The 22121-nt window shown below is 30.2% G+C and overlaps 1 protein-coding gene and 1 long non-coding RNA gene across 7 annotated transcripts; one reads left to right on the top strand and one right to left on the bottom strand.

Moving 5' to 3' along the window:
* The first annotated feature begins 3852 nt into the window (after positions 1-3852).
* Positions 3853-5253, top strand: LOC110627544. Its single transcript, XM_043949161.1, has 2 exons — positions 3853-4377; positions 4485-5253. The coding sequence occupies exons 1-2, from the start codon at positions 4093-4095 to the stop codon at positions 5049-5051; spliced, it is 852 nt and encodes a 283-aa protein (XP_043805096.1). The 5' UTR covers positions 3853-4092; the 3' UTR covers positions 5052-5253.
* Positions 5254-8041: 2788 nt separating this feature from the next.
* On the bottom strand, positions 8042-11912 carry LOC110628870. Of its 6 annotated transcripts, none has more exons than XR_002490130.2 (7): positions 11474-11912; positions 11148-11291; positions 9971-11065; positions 9779-9871; positions 8797-8898; positions 8357-8704; positions 8042-8227 (listed from the first exon to the last, which is right to left on the bottom strand). It is a non-coding gene; the product is annotated as an uncharacterized LOC110628870 (long non-coding RNA). The 6 variants fall into 6 exon arrangements; XR_006347900.1 differs by having other exon boundaries at positions 9971-10113; positions 10287-11065; positions 11148-11907; XR_006347903.1 differs by having other exon boundaries at positions 9971-10531; positions 11041-11055; positions 11148-11903.
* Between the last annotated feature and the right edge of the window lie 10209 nt (positions 11913-22121).

The following is a 22121-nucleotide window of genomic DNA, read 5'->3' as shown; positions in this document are numbered from 1 at the left end:
CATGGCTCACACTTTCAGTGCCGACTTCTAAGCCAATTAATTCAGAAAAGCAACCAGCTACTGGACAAGTAGACACGCCATCTTCTGCTGGTCAGGAGAATCTTCTGCTATCGACAACTGATTCTGGATCAAACCCATGCTTGCCGCAGCATATTCAGTCTTCAGATAGTTCTCTACCGCAACAATCATCTGGAATAGGACTTGAACTTGCGTTGGTTTCTGAATCCAACATTGCACCAACTACTTCTTTGCCGTCAGAACAGCCACTTGATCCGATTTCTGCACCCACACCCCGTCCACATCCTACAATGGTCTTGAGACCCAATCCTAAGAAGAAAACATTTGCTTACACTACAACTGTAAGTTCCCACTCCTCGCCTATGGAACCTTCTTATTTTAGTAAAGCAATAAAAATACCCATTTGGAGAGACGCAATGAGTAGTGAAATTACTGCTCTAATTCAACATCAGACTTGGGAATTGGTTCCTAAACCTTGGAATATTAATGTTGTGAGATGTAAGTGGGTCTTTAAAGTTAAACGGCATCCAGACGGTAGTGTTGAACGATGCAAAGCTCGGTTGGTTGCCAAGGGTTATAATCAAGTTGAAGGGCTTGACTATGCTGCCACTTTTAGTCCAGTGATCAAACCACCAACAATCCGTGTTGTTTTATCTCTAGCTGTTATGCAAGGATGGGATTTGCGGCATTTGGACATTTCCAATGCATTTCTGAATGGGTTTTTGGAAGAAACTGTATATATGACCCAACCTCCTGGGTTTACTGATTCCCGATGTCCTACATATGTTTGTAAATTGAACAAATCCATTTATGGCCTTAAGCAGGCTCCTCGGGCGTGGTTTCAGAGATTAAGTTCTTCTCTATATGGCCTTGGTTTCTCCGGATCACACACTGATTCTTCTCTTTTTATTAAAGAAGCCAACGGAGCTGTTTTATATATTCTTTTATATGTCGATGACATTGTCATCATTGGTAGTTCTTCTACTATGATTCAAGATTGTATACAGCAGATTGCTCATGAGTTTAAATTGCGCGATCTTGGCAAATTAAGTTACTTTCTTGGAATAGAAGTCCATCATCACAAAAATGGAATTCTTCTTTCTCAACACAAGTATCTTCAAGATTTGCTTCAGCACACTAAAATGGAACATGCAGTGGCTGTAAAAACGCCTATGGCTACCAATTGTCAATTACATCTTGAAGATGGTGAACCCATGGCTGAACCAGATTTGTATAGACGAACGGTAGGTGCTTTGCAATATGCTTGTTTGACACGACCTGATTTGGCATTTTCTGTCAACAAACTTTGTCAATTTCTCTCGAAGCCAACGATGACTCACTGGACAGCATGTAAGAGAGTCCTTCGCTATGTCAAGGATACAATTCAACAAGGGTTATTTATTACACCATCTACTAATAGCAGACTACAAGCCTTCTGTGATGCTGACTGGGCAGGCAGTTTGCAAGATCGTCGATCTACCGGTGGCTTTGCCATCTATTTTGGGACAAATTTAATTTCTTGGTCTGCTAAGAAACGACCTACCGTTGCAAGATCTTCCACAGAGACCGAATATAGAGCTGTTGCGAATACGACAGCTGAACTGATTTGGCTTCGGTCTTTACTTAAGGAATTGCGACAACCTTTGCTTAACCCCATAATCATTTGGTGTGATAATATTGGCGCTTCATATTTAGCTGTCAATCCATGTTTTAAAGCCCGAATGAAACACATAGAAGTAGATTTTCACTTTGTTACGGGAGCAAGTCAAGGAAGGAAATATCAGTGTACAGTTTATTTCATCGGTTGATCAATTAGCCAATATTTTTACAAAACCCCTTAGCACCAGTCGATTTCAGCAGCATAAAAACAAGCTTCGACTTCTCACCCGAGATTCTAAGCTTGAGAGGGGGTATTAGCAATAACAGTTAGACTAAAATAAGATAGATTAATTCAAAGTGTATTTGTATTTTGTAGATTCCTTAGAATCAGGAGCTTCTCTCTGTATTTAAACACTGTACACATTCATATCAAGATATACAAAATATACTCATCTTCCTTCCTAAGTTAATTATGATCCATTACGTGATTGTATAAGTAATTGATTAATTGCAACACAAAGTCAATTTATTATGTTTTCATTATATTATATCGATAGTGATCAACCAATATATTATTTTAATATTTAAAATATATTTTACTTTTAATATTACATTGTGAGGTAGAGATTTATTATTTAAGAAACTTTTTTTTTTACTAAAGAAAACCTATATTTTTAACTTCACTTATTATACATAGTGTTTTTTTATAATCTGTAATATATATATATATATATTATAAGTGAAAAAGGCGGAAATAATGGAATTATTAAAAATATTTATTATTAAATTATTTAACCATAACAAAATACTCTCTAATTTAGTTAGCAATTTATTTTAACTTAATTCATGCTATTTTTATATTAATTATTATCTTTTAAAAAAGATTTTAATTAGTTTGAAAATTTATTATTTTTTAGTTAAAATTTATTGATTAATTAATGCAATTTTTTGGGAAAATTATTTATGAAGAAAATTAAATATCGACATGTACGAGCAATGTTTAATAAAATTACCTTTGAGGAGACAAAACTTATCATTTACCAGGCGTTGATCCGGTATAGGTATCGGTTTGAAAAATTGAAATTTTAGTATTTATAAAGTTAAATTGAATTAATTTTAATTAAAAATTAAATTAAATCGAATCGATCTGATTTGATTCGATTTATTTTGATTTAATTAATTTAAATTTTTAATATTTTTTTATTTTTTATATTTTATTTTTTATATTTTAAAATTTAGTTAAAATATTTTAATTTTAATATAATTTAATTTCTCGATATTATTAAAAATTATATATTATTATTACTAATCGATTTTATTTAATTTTTTTATTAAAATCATATCAAATTAAAATAATTAAAATTTTTAAAATTAAAAATTAAAACGAATCAAAATAAATAAAAAATTAAATTAAAATTGTACTGAAATAAATCATCACCTTTAATCAAGTTAGTATGAAAATTGGGCTGAAATAAATCAAATTTAAACCGGTTAAACTTGTGATTAATTTAAATCATCATTACATCGCACTGAATCCAAAGAAAAACTATTTTCTTTCATTTAAAAAAGATAAAAACAGTGAACCATCTAATTAAATTAAATCATTATCAAATTGGATTGAAACGAAACTAAAAGTTCAGTTGAAATCAAAATAAGAAATTTAAGGATTTTATGGGTCTGTTCAAGTTCTTGCTCCCACGAGTCACTAGTTCTATTTGTTTCATGAAATATATATATATATATTCATTTTATGGCACTTGACATAATTAAAAATTATTAAAATAAAATATATTATTCTAATTAAAGCCAAAATTAAATCATTTTAAAAGAAAATTGTTTCTTTCAAAAGAAAAGGTAACTCTTTTTTGTTATAAAATTAATTTTCTGTATATAAAAATAAAATCAAAACCATTAAACTTTATACATATATAAAAATTGGTTAATTACATTCTATACTTTTTAACATTACAACTAGAAAATAAAAATAAATTCTATTTAAAACTACTTTTTTTATAAATAAATGATTTTTTTCATAAAACAAACGGAATGAATTAATCAGTATTACAAAAACAATTCCTAAACTGAAGCAAAAATAAACAATAAAATAAAACAACACGAAATCTTTTGGACGGCAAGTTTAGATCCTGTCAAAATCGTGATCGTTAAACCCATTTAACAACATCATAAGACGCAACCAACCCATGAAAAGAAAAGTTGTCACTTCTCATTTCTCAGCTGTCCCTCACGGGCAACACAACACCTTCCAACCTTCTCCAACTCCAAAAACCAAATCTATTTCAAGAGAGGGAGAAAAAGATTGATTCTCTAATGTAGAAATAGTCCCATCTATGCCGGCCTTTCACTTCCAAAACAAGACAGGATCCTCTCATACATTTCTGAGTATATGTACATTGGAGCCCTTTAGCTTTCTTTGTCCATTACCCTTCAGGCTTTAGCTTCCTTTGACGTTAAATTATGAAAGACGTTTCAAAAAACAAGTTTATGCTATGTTTCCGACCAGTTGTCAACGTGGATGAAGTAGTGCCCGGTTCCAAAGCTGATGATAAGTGCTCCAACGATCAGCCTTTAGCATGTGTTGGCGTTGATAAGGGAAAGAATGTGAAGGAGCATTTGAAGTCCAATTCATTGATTTTGGATTATAGATTCTCAAAATGCTCAGGGAATTCATTGATAATTCATTCTGCAAGAAAGACATCCTTCTTCCAATCATTCAAATCTATCTTTTTTCTTTATTCACTGGTTAGTTTTATCAGATTTCTATTACCCATTTTGTCACCTTTGAAAATCTTTGTAATGATCATATATATTTGTATATTTATTATATTGATGTTCTCTTGTTTTCTCAGCCCAAACGGGTTCGTGATGGAAAAGGTTTGACCCCAGATTCTGACGGCTCAAAACTTGATTCCTCTTCGTCGAAAAGCACAAAATCTTTGGAAACAAGTGACGGTGACTCGGTTGACATGAATAATGCCCAAGTGATGAAAACGAAGTTGGTGTCTTCTTGTACTTCATCTTCATCAAAATTTTCACGCGGAGCTTGTTTAACTTCAACATCAGAACCAAATAATCTCTTAACATCTTTATCAAAAACGACGGATAATTCAAGGTCAAACAAAGAACGTAAATCCAGGTCAAAAACCAAGGGGAGCTTCGTGATATATCTGATGCTTTTTAGCCTGGCAGTGACTGTTTTCTGGGGAAAGGTCTGTGCAATACTTTTCACATCGATTTCGTTATATATTATGCAATATGTTTCGGACAATATTAGACCATCAGAAAATGCCACAAGTTTGCCAAAGAGAAGAGAGTGTAAAGAGTACAAGAAAAGGATCATAATGGAAGGGCTGCTTGAAAGGAACCGCCGCCATGTACCAGAGTCACAGAGGCGGATAGTTAAATTTCTGACATGAATATTCTTTTGTTATCTGCTAAACCAACCAAATGACGAAGTTTTAGCAGAGCAGAATACACAAATCACACCATTTGCTTGTAATGTTGCCTTTGGCCAAATTGTATCCAAACATTAATTTGAACAGGACATCAAGACGATCAATACATTTTAAGAATTCTTCTTATACACAACCTACCATAAACCCAAAGAAAAGAAATGAAACACATACGCAAAACAAATAAATGGAATCATATATTTTACATGTTAGATAGGACTTGTCAAGATTTTAGATAATGTAATATCTCTGATTAGTGTATAACCCTAAGATGCCAATTCAGATTGGCAAGCCATGTTTATATTGACACGATTTTCATAAAAACATGATCAATAATTAACACGAACACGATATAATTAATGAATTGTTACAAAAAAATTTAATATTTATATGATCTTTTTATTATATATTTTAAATTATTAAATTGTATTAAATTAACATCACGTGGTATGACTCATCTAATAAGATTTTATACGAATAAATCTATTTAACACATATGATTTGAAATGTTGTAACACTATATTAGTATACGATATATTTTGATAAATTTAATATTTTTAATATTTATCAAATAACATGTTATTGGAAATTTATATGAAGTTTACCATGCAAAATTTAATAGTATATAAAAATAGAAAAAAACTTAATTATTTAATATTAAACAAAGTGATATTTTAATATTTAACTAATTAATATGTTAAAAAAATTAGAAATCAATATGATAGTGTTTAACTTGATATAGATATATAAATTAAATAGATTTTAATAAAATATAAAACTAAATATTATAAAATAATAAAATATCTACTCGTGGATTTACCGTGATAGTTTAACACGTAATATGAATAATAAACTTTATTATAAATGTATCAAATCGAATTAATGTATCAACTCATAGCACAATAAAGTTATTAAGATACCATAATCGGATTGATATGATTTTGATGCGAGCACGAATAAGTCTAACCATGATCCTTTATTTTTCATGTTGTTTTTTGAATTCAATTCAAAATTACTAAAGAAAAAATTATTGATTTATTATATAGAAATAGAAGACTATTCTTAAATATCTTTTTAATTGTCAATTAAGCTCTTAAAAAGTTTGGAGTTAATATTTCTTAAGAAAATATTAGGAAGAGGGAGACAATATGAAAATACACTATATTATAAGTAATAAAAACACTCCTATAAAAACTTCACTCTTCACCTAAACACATATCATAGAGGTATTTATAGACACTCTTCAACGCTCTTAGACTCTTAACATTCTATATGACTCTTCACATTTCTAATGACTCTTGATATTTCATGAAATTAACTATATTTATGACACACATTAATAGTTAGATATAATGAATTTAGTCAAACACTAGTTTAAATTCATGCATCTAGAAATTACAAATTATTTATTATTTAACAAAAGCTGGAAATTGAGTATTGAGAATTGGAAAAAATGAAAAAGAAAGAGAAAGAAAATTTTTCTTTGCTTATGTTCTATTTTCTTTAATGAAATTTGAAGTTGATTTTCTCTCCATCTTTTTCTCTCTTTTGTTGTGCTTCTTTAAATTTAATCTTTTTCTCTTTTTAGTTGTACTATTTTTAAACTTTGATTATGTGTGTTTGTTAAAGTTGAAGTTCTAATTTTTAATTTTTGATTTTATTGCTAGACAGTTGATATTTTTTATTCTAAAATTTGTATGCTTTTTTTTTTCTAAGTTGATATATTCTTCATTTTTAGTTAGCTATTTTCTATTTTAGCTAACTATTTTTTCTTCTATTTCAAACAATAGTATCAGTTTATTTTAATTTTTTTAATATGTTATCAGAGCCCAAATGACCTTCAAGGGGATTCTTTAAAAAATATTTTAATTTTTTTTATTGAAGTGAAGTTTGTTTTTATCAAATTTATCATTTTTATCCTCTATATTCAAATTTTAAAAGAACTATGAGAGCTTATTTTCTTTTTGGTTGGGAGATTTTTTTTAAAATTTATGAGGGGATTAATATATTCAAAAACTGTAAAAACACTTATTTGAAGAGATCAACAAATTCATAGACTATAGAGCTACAGATTGACATATCTCACTACAACATTATCTATATCTTGTCACAAAATAAATTGTAGCTAAAAATAGAATTTTGGTAGCTAGATGCTTTTGCCACAATATATTTTTTCCGTGACATGCCGTAGCTAGAAGTGGCGTAACTAAAGTTTAGTTACAGGATTTACCTGTATTGTGGCTAAAATAAATATTTATAGTCACGCTTTTTATTTAAATGAAGCAAAAATATTGCCATTAAAAATAAATATTGTGGCTAGTTATTAGCCACAAGAATGGAATATTTATAACCACATTTTCTTTTTTGCCACAACAACTTTTTTTTGTAAGTGATTTTGCTATAATTCTGTTATAAAAAATAATAATGTGGCAATTTAAACTTATGTATAGTTACAAATTTAATTTTATGGCTAACATATCTAAATTTAGCCATAAACTTAATTGTATGACAAAAAATATTTACTATTAGCCACATTTAAATAATTATAAGGCAAGAATAAAATTTATAGCCACAAAAATAAGAAAGTGACAAGTTCTAGTATAATTGTTACACTTAATTTTATTTTATAACTATTGAATAAAGTCACAAAATTATTAAATTAGAAGCTATTCTAAATATAGTGCATACGGCTACTATTAATTATTTGTAACTAAAATGTAATATTTATTTAATTTATTATTATTTAATGGGATTATATTATAATTTACTATTACATATGTTATTTATCTATTAATAATTTTGGTAAAATTTATAATAGAATATAAAATTTATATAAAAAATTTAGCTAAAATTTAAATTTATAAAATAATTATATATTAATATTAAGACTCAATCAGAATGACAATTATAAAATAACAATAAATTTAATCCAAAATAACTAATATCCAAAATAAACTAATTTAAGTCATAAAGCAATCACACTAAAAATACTTGAAATTATAATACTATACTAACACTAATATTAATATCTAAAATTTCTAAAAGTAGTATTATAAGGCTGCTGGCTGCTTCAAAATACAAAACTTCAAATATACTGCAAATCATCCTCCAATTTCATCATCTTGGGAATCCTCCATAGGCTGTATAAAATTTTATTTGAAAATATTAATAACAAAATTATATAAAATAGATAAGGTTCATACTAGTTATATAGCTTACAAAAATTCTTATATTAGAAAAAAAATGAGACTTAGTTTTTAATCACTTACTGATGCAATATTATTGTTTTTCTCCAAAAGCATCTTGAATTTCTGCTCTCATATTCTATTCATCTCTGCAAGTTTCTCATCCATTTGCTTCTTAACATCATTTACTTGTTCACTTGCTTCTTTTTGAATTTGTTGGACACGCTTTGCTTCTCTTCTTGAAGTATCAAATTGTCTAAGTAGTTTTATCTTTGTAGGTCTAGCACCAAAATATTCCGTGACATTTTTTCCAGGACCATAAGCATGTACATAACCATTTTTTTCTGGCCCAAGTACATCAGCAAACATAGCATCATCATCCAGTGAAATTTGTCATTCTTCTCGTTGTTTCTTTAGTTGCTGAAACTTTTCCTATAGAGATATTTATATTTATTGATATTAAAAAATTAAAATATAGCATAAAATACATAACAAATAAATAAAACATATGTAAAAAATATTACAATGGCTTCTTGTGATATTGGATCAATTTCTTTGCCTTGCTTTCTCTTTCTGGATTCAAGAAAAAGCTCTAAGCGAGAAGGTGTTTTTCCATTTTTTTTCTTCTGTTCAAATAAATATAACAATTAGTATTAGTTTATCATAGATCTATATCAATAAAAATTTGAGTTCAAGCAAAACTAAACTTTCCGTAAAAGAGTCAATTGACTTAACTACAAATATACTGCAGATAAACAAAACTTGTATAAAAGAGCTAACATTTTTACAACTAATGATATCAATTCAAGCGTTAAAATTCATAATATTGTTGATTATTATTTACTCTACAAGTTTGGATACTCATAGGGTTGACCAATCATAATTCATTCCTATATTTAGAATATTAAACATGGTCAAATTCCACCATTAAATGAGTGAGTTATTAATGGTGTTTGCTGTCTAATCTAATACTACTAAAAAATTGACATATTTAACTTTAATGAGCATAAAGAAAAAGGGGATTTGTTTTGATGTGGGAAATGAAGGTTAATAACGGCAGTCTGAGTCTAATTAGACATTTATAGAAAGAATAGTAAATGGCATATCAAAAAGTTCTAACAATCATATGAACTTCAAAAGGCATTATTATTTATTTGTTTTTGATAAAAATAACTTTTATTAGAACTTTGAGAGTTATAGCAGAATACAAAGAATAACAAGCAGCTAGCTTATACCATTACAGGTTGACCAGTTATTGATTGTTGAGCTACTAAAAAGAATTTGGATTAAGAAATAAGGAAAGCTAGGCACATCTTAAACCAAACAAAAGATCCATAAAAGATCAAATCATAAACTTTCTCAAGCTCTAAACTAGAATTATCAAATACTATTTTGTTTCTTTCTAGCCATAGTCCACAAAATGACAGCAGTAAAAAGGGATTATTTATGTATCATTTAATTAATAAAAAACACTATAATACTAATAAAATAAAAACAAACTCATACCATATGATCTCTCAGCCGAGCAAAGCTTTTTGTCCCCGTGTATGGCGGCATAGAACGCTTGCATCTATTTGTCTTATTTTTGTTGCTTCTCTCCTAAAGAAAAACAATGAAAAATTTTCAGAATTTATGTTAGCTAACAGAAACTGAATTCATATAAAATAAATTATTAAATTTTACACGAATTTTTAATACCTGAAATGCATTTTCTGTCCAAAGATTAACCAAATACTTCCAATCTTTTACATCCATATATATCCTTAGGCTTGTTTTGGAGACGAAGTGAATAAGTTGCCTTTGAATCAAAGTACTTCTTCTTCAACTTATGCCTATAATACCTATATAATGCATTCATATGACCGAAAATTGCTCCATTTCTTGCATCAGAATACTCAAAAGTGAACTTTTCCTTTTAGCAAAGAAGTAAGAAACAAAGTGTCTCTATACTTAATAGAACTAAAAAAATTATAATCATTTTATAATGGATGTAATTTAATATAAATTTTTGTACCAATATGGTAGACCACATGTGGTCGAGCTTATCATCGGTAATCTTATTCCATTGTTTCACTTGCAATGGACAACACGACACACTTCTAATAGTTTGTCCTAAAAACCAAACAAATGCAGTAGCATTATCACCAATAGCTTGATCATCTTCATCAGATTCTACTGGCAATTTTTGCCCATTCTCCAATTATGTGATTTTCAAGCATCGTGTTGGTCCTCTAGTTTTTCTTTTAATTGTATTGGAACCTATTTCAAAACAAAAGTAAAACAATAATCATATAATAACAAGAATTTCTGTACATAGAACAAGTAAACATAATCAATTGTTTAAATAAAATTAAATGAGTAAACATGTTGCTGCAGTTGCATTTGGATTTTGAAGTTGATTAGAAGTGTGATCAATGGTAACTGCGGGTAGCTCGTCACCAAGTCCATTTGGTAAAATATCATAATCTCGAAATAGAGTGTATATATCAATGGGTTTCGAAGGGAACTTCTTATAACTATCCATCATATTTTTCACATCTGTATCATCTTTAACCTCTATCAATGCATCAAGATCACTAAGAGCTTTATCAGCCTTCAAGTAATAAAATTTATCTCCTTTTATAACATCAAATCCACAATCCTTTTTCAAGTCATCCAATATATCAAAAAATGAGATGAAATCAACATCAAAATTAGGTTTCTCCATAAACCTACCATTTTCATATATTCTATTTGGTGAAAATATAAAATGGCCTTCATAATGATACCTCATTGTCTTCTGACTAGTATTCCCTAAAAAAAAAAAATTGAAGTTATCCATCTAATTATTTACGAAAATAACTTAAAATTTATAAATCACATAAATATTATTTACCTTGAAAATTTGAAGCCTGATTTTGGTGTAACTCTTGAGTTTCTTGAAAGTTCTAGTTAACATTATTTTCAGTCTCATTTTCCAAGTTAATATTGATGGAATTCCCTTTCCGCAACTTGCATCGTCGAGCCATGATGTTTGCTTCTGCTTCATGGAAAAAATTGAATATTACACATAGAGGATAAATTAATATAAAAATAGTGAATCAAAGCTTTTTAACAGATGAAAAACGAATGAAAAGTAAATATCAGATGCCTTTCACGTGTTTAACCTAGAACAATTACAATGAAACATTAATTTTAAGGCTTTTCTAATTTTAAACGTACCTGATTGGATTTGATAGTGGGAGCTTCTCCTTTTGATAGTTGACAGAAATTGAAAACTGAATGAATCATGAGTGAGAATGAAAATTTATATAGAATTCGTAGCGGTAGCAGTAGCGGCTGTAGGGAGGGAATTTTTAATTTTAAGGTTTTCATTCCCCCAAGCCAAAAATATATATATTAGCAAGCTTATCATTATATTGCCGCCACTAATTGATAGGGTTCCCTTTATTAATTAATATAATATTATTTATTTTTACTTTTTTATAATTAAAATATTTTATATTTTTAATTAAATAAGCAAAATAAAATAATTTTAATTTGTTTAAGCAGATTCAAAATCAAAGCTATGAATGTTTTTTTAGAAGAAAAAAAATCATGACCACACCTTTGTAGAGCTGTATTTTTAACATCAAAATAAATTTATTTTCAAAAAAAAACTTCAAAATTAATTTATACGCAAAATACAAATATGTAGGTAAAAAAAATTCAAGTATGTAAAAAAAAAATTTTAAGTGTGCCAAATTTGGCATAATTGTGTTTTTTGATAGAATAAGACCCTAAAGGTGTTAAATCGTTGGTTAAAAATTTGGAATAATTTTGGTATAAATTTAATTTATATATTGTGGATAAAGAATTTTGGTTTTTTGGTTACCGATTAGTAATTATGTTTAGTAATTAGTAATTAGTAATTCTGTAAGAAATTTTCAATTACCATAATTTCCAAATTTGCTAATTGGTCAACTTGAAGGTTGTGGGTTTGTGAAATTTGTTTCACGTGTAGCTGCAGAAAGGATTTCAAAGAAATGCAATGGGACACAAATGACTGGAACTTAACAAACTTTTAGATTGAATTGGTTTTCTGTTGGCATTGGAGAAATGCCAAAAAATTATACTAATTCTTTTTAATGAAATATTCATGATGCTTGAATTTTTTGAAACTGGCATTTTAATATTTTTTATGTGCTAAGACTAATCGTTTGATTCTTGAAAAATGATTTGACAAAAAGTTTCCAACACTATTATCTAATTGTTTTATGTGCTGAAAATATATATACATAAAATTCTTAATATATGTATCTTGTGATTTCCAAATAGCAAAATTAACTCTATAAAATAACAATCAGTTTGAGAATGAAAAATTAAAAGATAATGCAAGTGCTCAATTTTTGTGCATCTTTTGTGGTCGCTACTCAAACCATGTTGATTAAAAATAAATTATCAGTTCTTAAACTATAAGTGCACTTGCTTCGTTCAAGGATATATTTTGACACAGATTACCATAATTTAAAAGCATCCTTCAACTAAAATTGATTCATTAATATGTAACTTTGTAAGTTAGAAAATAATTCTCAATAACTTTTCTATCTAAACAAATGGACAAATAAAGAAAAATTGATTGAGAGACAAAAAAAAACATATTATATGAAATTTTTTAGAAGCTCTAAGTATATTTTTTGAACTTGATAAACCAATATATAATACCTAGAGGACCTCAGAGTAATTCTCCAAATTATTTTATTAGTTATAGTATTTTATCGTAGTTATATAATTGTGGCTAATTTGATAGCTAATTTCATGACTCTTTGATAATTATAACTAAAATATCATAATACTCATACAATTCATTTAGCTACAATGTTGTGGCTAATGATTTAGTAATAGTTATGACAAACATAATTACATGACTAATATTTTTATGTTTCTGCCACAAATTTTTTGTAATGACTAATAAACTGTAGTTAATAAAATAATTATTACTACAATCATATTAGTTTTGTGGCTATTAAAATTATTACCTATAATATTAATGTGTTGTGACTACAATGCTAGTAATTGTTACAAAAAAATTAAATTTATAGCTATTATATCTATTAGCTATGATATTACTTTGTAGCTAAAATTAATTGTGGCAAATAGTCAACAAATAGTTACATTATATATAAAATAAAACAAAAAATACATATTAGTTATAATTGTTGCATTTTTGTTACTAAATAGTTTAAATTAGCCACAATAGGTTTTTAGCCGTAATAAAATAAATATATTAGCCACAAATAATTTTTTTTGTAGCTACGTATCGTAACTAGAGATGTAATATGTTGTAGTGTCTCTAAATTGTAGAATGCTTGTTTGAAGGGATTAATATGACCATAAACTGTATGAAAGGATATGCGTGTCCACAAACTATAGAAAATTGGTTTGAAGGAATTTTGTACATGTCCATAAGCTGGTAAAATTTGTAATTTTGTTGTTAAAAGTAACCTCTGTTTGTGAATGTTTAGTTGTTTTTAAGGAGGACTTTGAAGATTGTACTTGTAAAATATCTCATCAAGGAGGAGTACTGGACTTTATAAAATTTTTAATGTGAAGAAAAATATTTTAAATTTGATTTATCAGTTTAAAACAAATGGGTCTCCTTATTTGTATCTGAAATTAGATAAACCTGTATATCTTGTATATAGGTGAGTGGCTATTGATTTGTAAAGCATTATTAAATCCATGATAGAATATAGCCTAGTCATGAGATTCTAGAAATAGAATGATCTCACCATTGTACATTCAAAACTCAGAAAATCATGATTATTGACTTAAATGCCAGTGTAAACTGGTAGAGTTAGGGACATAATAAATTATAGTGATAGAATTTTGAAAAGAATAAGGGTTGAAATATATTAACTTGGAGGGCAAAAGCCTATTGAATACAACACTCAGTCTCTCTAAGGAATTCTAAAACAGGAAAGAAAAATAAGAAAAGAACTCCTACTAGCTCAAGCTAGCCCAGTACAATTAAAATACAAAAACAAAGATCAGAATATCCCCCTTACAGTAGGGCAACAATATTTATATAACAGTCTAGTGAATTAAGAGTTCCTTATAAGAATCTCTCTAACGGCCTTCTTACTCCCTTTTGTCTTTTCTATAGTTGTCCAATACTGGAATCTTCCATTACTATCTTTTTTGGCTTGCTATTCCTCACATTCCTTCTATAATACACATTCAAAGGCTTTGGAACTAGGCCTACATTACCAATATTTGGGCTGCTTGTATCAATTCCCTTCCCTTGGAGAATAATCTTATGCTTAAGGCTAAAGTTTGGGAATTGTTAAGAAAAATCAACAAAGTTCATCCAAGTAACTTCTTTTAAAGGGTTGTTTTTCCATTTAACTAAGACTAGGATAATCTAAGATCCATTTTGGCTTATAAATAGATATTGCATCACTATTTCAGGTTCAATTATTAACTTTGTTCCTTCCAAATATTTTGGCAATTCAATGACCGTAGGATGATGGCCTACTAATTTCTGCAACTAAGACACATGGAAGGCAGGGTATATTTTTGCATCAGAGGTAGTTGGAGCCTGTATGCAACCTGATATACCTGTTGAGTGATGAGGAATGGACTATAGAACCATGTTCTAAGTCTGGTATAGATCCCTCCCTTTATAGAACCCTATCTATGAGGAAAAAAGAATCTCCCACTGAAAATTCTACTTCTCGATTATGCTTATTGGCAACCCATACCATTCGTTGTTAAGCATTGGTCAAATTATTGGTTAGCTGCCTGATCAGCTCATCTCTAGTTGTTAGTTCTTCGACTGCTGCCTTTGCTTTGTTTTCCCGGGTAAGTATTGATGCAAACTAGGGGGTGGTCGACCGTAAACAACCTCAAACGGAGTCATTCCAACTGAAGTATGATGGCTGAAATTATTGTTAGTGTATTTGCCCTAAGTCATTATCTTGAACCTTTTTGTATGTCATTTTGTTTATTAGTAAAATATGTTTTTTATTATTATTATTTGTTTGCATGCTATATAATAATGATTAACATCCATGATTACTTATTATTATGATGATAACAATAAAATATGACTAGTATGATTATTGATTGATAATCATAAGATTATATGTGTATTTTGATATAAATCAATAATTATAGATACTTGTTAGAGAATAAAGTATTAGATGGACCCATATTGAGATCACTACATAGATTATTGTTATAAGTGAATATCAAGATAGTTATGTTTTAATCATTTGACTTGAGATTGTCATAGTTTTCAATATAAGGACTGTTATGTTTTGACATAACGAAATATTGTCTTTAATCGGATAATAATAAAGGTTATGATTGAGCATAATAGAAATTATGTAGAGGATATTGAATAATCAATATAGAATTTGTCCCTCTCTTTGAGAAAGATATCTTCTAAGCCCCTCGATAAGTGAGACTGAGAAATGCATGGTCGTGCTCAAATGATTTGATAATGTGATCAATATCATTTGGTTTTATCAGTCTATTTAAAGATTCAGAAATCATAAGTTTGAACATTATAAGTTTGACATTGACCATAACTTATGTTCAAACTAGATATCGTGTGACAAATGGATTAATACATGTTTTGTTTATTAGGCTTTATCAGACTATCGATCCTCATATTAATTGATAGTCATAATGTCTTGCTAGAGGCCACTTATGATTTATGGGTCTTGTGGGACTTGGCCTATTGCCAATTAATGTGAGTCTATTGGGTCACACACAAAAGAACATCGTTGATGTGTTGTACCATATTAATGGGATAAAAGTCCGTTAGTATAATTAATAATAATAAAGATGTTATTATTATTGTTAATATTAATTATTTATTATTATAAGATAATAATATTTAAAAGATCTGCAGTCTATCTATAACTGTTACAGATAATAGATTTTTCGTTTTTCTTTTAAAAAAAGACTTATTACATAGATATTTGAGTATCTGCGAGATTGTGATAGTTGGTTATAAGCACAGCTCTTTTACGAAAAGAGGTGTGAGAAAATAAAAAAGACTAAAAAACGAATAAAAGACCTTCTTGGAAGTGCGGGAGTAAGGTTTTTTTGAGTGATCATTTTTTTGGGTTGCAGATTGGGGAGCACATAGCTTATCCATTCATTGAGAAAGCTAGCACTCCAGAAGGAAACGTTCGTATGAATACCATTGAAGGTGTTTGTTTCGAAAGCAGCATCATCAATCTGGAACTGTCTCTTTTCATTAAGTCTAAAAGGTTAGTCTCTTTCCTTCCTTTCGAATTAAACGAAGCACTCGGATCCTAAAAAGGGAAAACAAAGATTTTTATTCTCCGCTGCATAATTTTGGATTGCAGTAATCTCTGCGTTTCCTTACAGTTATACCAAAATTCTTCCCAATACAACCATTTATGGCACTGTTTAGGCTATTCCGAGGTGAAGCATCACAGATAAGTTTCAAGACCATGATTTAATGCTTTAGTCTAGCCATTTGTTTCTAGATGGTAAGTGGTACTGATCTATAACTTGGTGCCTTGAAGATGAAAGAGTTCAGACCAGAAAGTGCTCATAAAAATGGAGCCGTGATCACTAACCATGGTTCAGAGCATTCTATGCAATCTGACCACTTCTTTTATAAATTTCTTTGCTAGTTTCTTTATTTTCTAAAAATATTTAAAAGTGATAAAATGAGCATATTTGGACAATCTATCAATAACTACCAGAATGACATCAACCCTTTGAGAATGTAAAAGCCCAATATTGAAGTCAAGGGATATATCTTCCTAAATTCTTGTAGGTATTGGTAGGGGTTATAAGAGTCCCGCAGGAGAAGCACTTTTATATTTATGTCTTTGCCAAACCGAATATTCATAAACATATTTTTGTACTGCTTTCATCATTTTAGGCCAATAAATATTGGAAGAAAGATGTTTGTAAGTTCGAAACACCCTAGAGTGTCCTCCTGTTGGTGAACATGGAATTCTATCATTAATTTGGAAATGCAAGAAGTACTAGGAAGAACTATACACCCCTTAGAAAACAAACGGCTTTGTATTAGACAATAAGGCCTTCGAGCTATTGGCTGCTTTTTAACTTTTGAATGAGGCCTTATAGATGTTGATCTTCTACAATTTCATTATGAATAATTCCCCAATCAATCAGAAGCAACTCAATAATTGTAATGTGGCTTCCCCATCCATTCTAGACAAAGCATCAGTAGCACAATTTATAATACCAGTTTTGTAAATAAATTTAAAATCATACCCCTAATAAGTTAGCTCCCAATTTTGCTGAAGCTAGAGTGGTTATTTGCTGGTCCATGAGATGTTTCAAACTACTTTGATCTGTGTGGACCAAAAATTTCCTTCCTAATAAGAAAGGGCGCTAGTGCTGAATGGCTAAGGCCAATGCCATCATCTCTCATTTATAAGTAGGCATTGCTAATTCCTTAGAGATAAAGCCTTGTTGAAATAGGCAATTGACCAACGATCCTACATTAATACGGCACCCAGTCCAATTCCTGATGCATCACACTCCATGAAAAAATTTTTGGTGAAGTCAAGTGTAGCCAATACTAGAGATGTGACTAAAGCTTGTTCAACTTAGTAAAAGCTTCCTTTTCACATTGAGTCCAAGTTAAACAGTTCTGGTGTTCTTTCTTTAACAACTGCGTTAATGACTGAGAAATATGCCATACCCTTTTATAAATCTTCGATAGTATTCAGTTTGAGAAACCCCCTAAATGCTTTGATCGACTTCAATACCGGCCAATTGAGTACACTAGTGACCTTGAAAGGGTCTATAGTTATCTTATGGTGAGAAATAATACGGCCTAATATTCAATCATTTTCCTTCCAAATGAGCTCTTCTTCTGATTGATAGGGAACTGGTTGGTTAATAGTATTTAGAGAACACATTGTAATTGTTACAAATAATCTAATCAGGTGCTGCTATATACCAATATATCATAAAAAAAAGGACAAAACAAATCGTTCATGATTTCTTGAAAGGTAGCTAGTGCATTGGACAATCCGAGGGCATGACCACAAATTCATAGTAACCAGAATATGTGCAAAAAGCAGTCTTAAAAATGTATAGTTCTTTAACCCATATTTGATGATAGTTAGACTTCAGGTCCATTTTTGAGAGGTATTTAGCACCATTAAGTTCATCTAGCATTTCAGTGATGACTGGAATGGGATATCTATGAGAAACAGTGACTTTGTTCAGAGCTCAGTAATCCACATAGAACCTTCGGCTACCATCCTATTTTCACACTAAGAGAACCGAGCTGGAGAAGGGACTGGAACTGAGGCGTATGATTCCGGCAGCAAGCATTTCCGTTGCTAATTTTTCAATCTCATCATTTTGGATATGATCATAGCAATATGGTTTGACATTTACTATTAAACTACCAGTTTTCAAAGGAATTGCATGATTAGTGTGACTATTGGGGGGCAAGGTTGTAATATCTCGAAACAAAGAACTGAAAGGTTGTAATAATTATTTCAAGTCTAGTCTCTATTTATTAGTAATTTTTTATTTAAATAAAAAAGACTGAGACTGAGCAAAAATTTTCCATAGTAGCCAAAATTCAATAACATCCTTCAACTTCTACAATTGGAAAATAGAAACTTCAACTCGAGTGAAGGAAGGATTATCCAATAACAGAACAGGGAGGTCCCATTGTATGAATAACATTTGCATGGTGGCCCAATTGACTTAGATGTTCCCTAAAGTATCCAACCATGCCATGTTGAGATGATGTCGACTCTACCCAACGAAAAAGGAAAGCAATCTTCTATAATTTCAACATTCTCCAGATCAATTTGAATATCTCGATAAACCCAGACTTCGAAATACAATGGCTATCATCGAGCTGCACCCTAAATATAGATGTCAATTCTACTGGAAGTTGTAATTTCAAAACCAAGGCACTAGATATGAAATTATGCCTTGTGCCATTATCAATCATTACAGTAATAGATTGTTGTAGAAGCCGGCCTTGTAGCTTTATAGTTTTTGGTGACAAGATCCCTTCCACGGAATAGATAGGAAGTTCCAAGCTAGCAAAATGGGCTTCATTTGGAATTTCAACAAATGGAGTGTCAGAATCAAGGATAGCGAAGCTCGAATCATCATCTGGTAGGGGCTCTTCATCATCATCTAGGATAATAGTTCACATTGATTTATTTGGATACTTATGTATGGGATGGAATAGTTATTTGTATTTATGATAGAGAACTTTAGCTTGAAGGTCAAGAAATTCCTTATAAGTATATTGGCAAGAGGATTTTTTTTTGGTATAAAAGGGTTGGTGTTTGAGGTTTAATTGAGGATCAATGGATGGAGAAGTCTTCCTGGAGGTAGGAGCTTGTCTATTGGGTTGTTTCACCGCAAGCAGTTCTAGGTATTTGGATTTAGAAGACTGGGTTGTTATTGAAGTAAAAGGATTAGGTGGTTTAAATGAATTAATTGGGTCAACCTTTATAGGAATGCCAAAAATAGTGTTAAAACAAGGCCCAAAATCATAGAGAGATTGGCCTTGTAATCTAGAAGGATGCAGAAACTGATTTTTCAGCTCTATTTCACACGCGATAGACATTGTGCGACATAAACCAATCGATTCATGGGATCGTATCTTTATTTGTATATCATCTCTCAATCCACTTAAGAAATATCCTAAAGACTACTGATCGGAAAACCCTTCCACCTGCGAAATAAGAGCAATAAAAGCATCCATATATTCATTAATAGAAGCATCTTGCTTGAGTGTTGCAAGTTGCTCATAAGGATTGGTGCACATATCACCTCCATAACGACCTAGAAGTTCTTACTATATCTGAAACCATGAAATATTTGGGGATCTATTTCGCAGCCATCAGATCCAATCTAGAGCTGGACCTTGCATACAAACTAAGGCCAATTGCACTTTCAAATATTATCGAGCGTTATTGATGGCAAAATATTGTTCTGTGTGTGCTAGCCATCCCACAGGGTCAACACACTCAAAATCTGAAAGCTCAACTTTTTTAATCACAAGTGAAGAATCATCTACCACAACAATGGTAAGGACAATAGGAATCATAGTGTGAATTCCTTTTGTGCGAGTAGAAGCCTCGGCAACACCAATAAGTGTTTTTCCCCTGATTAAAGAAGTGAATGTTTCTATTTGGGTGAAACGTTGTTCCTGCTTAAATTTTATGATTGCTAGTAACTCCTCTAGGGTTGACATGCTCCTCTCTATCTAATCAATATATGCTTCAACACCTCTTTCCATTCTAGTTTTGGTCATGAGGTATAATAGCAGGTTGGAGACCAAATTGTTAGGCCATCATCCTGTAGTCACTGAATTGCCAAAAGGACTGAAAGGAACAAAGTTAGTAATTGAACTTGAAATAGTGTTGTAGCATCAAACTATAAGCTAAAATGGATCTCAGACTATCCAAGTCTCAATTAAATGGAAAAACAGCCCTTTAGAGAAGCTATTTGGATGAACTCTGTTGATTTTGCTCAATTCCCAAACTTTAACCATAAGGACAAGATTGTTCTTTAAGGGGAAGGTATTGATACAAGCAGCCCAAATACTAGTAATATAGGCCTAGTTCAAAGCTTTTGAATGTGTATTACAGTAGAAATGTGAGGAATAGTAAGCCACATAAGTTAGAAATAGAATGATCTCCTTGTTGTACATTCAAATCAGAAAAACATGATTATTAACTTAAATATCAATGTAAACAGATGTTTTTTCTTTGAATTGATTTCAATCTGAAATTATTTTGAAGTACTCATTGCTATTATTAATATCGTAAAAAACATGATAATTATATAAATTTATAAAAAGAAAAAAAGAAAAAAAAAAAAGAGAAGGTCAACTTTATTATTCGTCTTTACCTTTAAGTTTCGATTTATAAAAAGAATTTGTATGGTCTATGGTTGTATGATCTACTGTTAAAATTTGTATAAAGTTAAATACATACTTAACCTCTTAAATTATTAAAAATTTGTCTATCAGATTAAATACTACTTAAACACATAAATTATTTAAATTTTTTTCTATCACAAACTTATGCTAAAATTTCCATTAAACACTTAAACCCACAAAATTTAAAATTATTAAATAAAAATTAGTACAGTCTATAACTTAAGTAAATACACGTGCTCAAGAGCATATAAACCGTATAAAATTGATGCTAACATGGAATATATCCTAATTTAATATCATTATATTATTAATAAATTAAAGAACTATTATTTTACAAGTACGTGGCTCCTACATATGCTTTCACAAAGATTAATATGCAGTAAACTTCCTAAGTTAGAGATCGTTATTGGCTAGGGAGGAAATGAGCTACAGTAGACCATAAAAATTCTTCAACTTGCCTATGTGACCACCACCATAGTAAGCTCCATCTCCCTTAAGAATCTTGGCCCTCAGCTACAATTCCTATGGCCATGGCCTTAGATCTAGCAGCTTCAATGTCCTTAGTTCCCAAGCAGAGAGTGATTCCAGTTCCCACAGTCTTCAGTGCAGAGTATTCTCATAAGTTAACATTTGTTGTCACCATTTTGTAGGATAAGATTGTAGAGTATCCATCAAAGCATATGTTGTTAAAGTCCTCTAATTTCCAAGCATTATGAAGATCAAGGTCGTAGCACCGCTACTGAGACAGTATAGTGTTTGCCTTAGAGGCATAGCGTTTGCATTGGAGGATCTATCCTTGCATGCCTCAGCACATTCCAGTAGATGTGAATTTCAAAGGAGAAGTATGATAAGTCTAATCCATCCATCGTCCACAAAAAAGCTTAGATGGCGAGTTCTTTTATTGCATTTAGTTCGCTTTTTTTGTGTCAAGATTTCATG

Source organism: Manihot esculenta, chromosome 12, assembly GCF_001659605.2.
Source record: "Manihot esculenta cultivar AM560-2 chromosome 12, M.esculenta_v8, whole genome shotgun sequence".
Classification (NCBI taxonomy): domain Eukaryota; kingdom Viridiplantae; phylum Streptophyta; class Magnoliopsida; order Malpighiales; family Euphorbiaceae; genus Manihot; species Manihot esculenta.
Note: the sequence above shows the minus strand (reverse complement) of the source record. Positions and strands in the feature narration are given on the sequence as shown.

What these genes read in the sequence shown, in the direction of transcription:
- LOC110627544 (XM_043949161.1), top strand. Translation starts at nt 4,093, where the DNA reads ATGAAAGACGTTTCAAAAAACAAGTTTATGCTATGTTTCCGACCAGTT. An exon ending in TCTTTTTTCTTTATTCACTG is followed by an intron (nt 4,378 to 4,484) that starts GTTAGTTTTATC and finishes TTGTTTTCTCAG; the next exon opens with CCCAAACGGGTTCGTGATGG.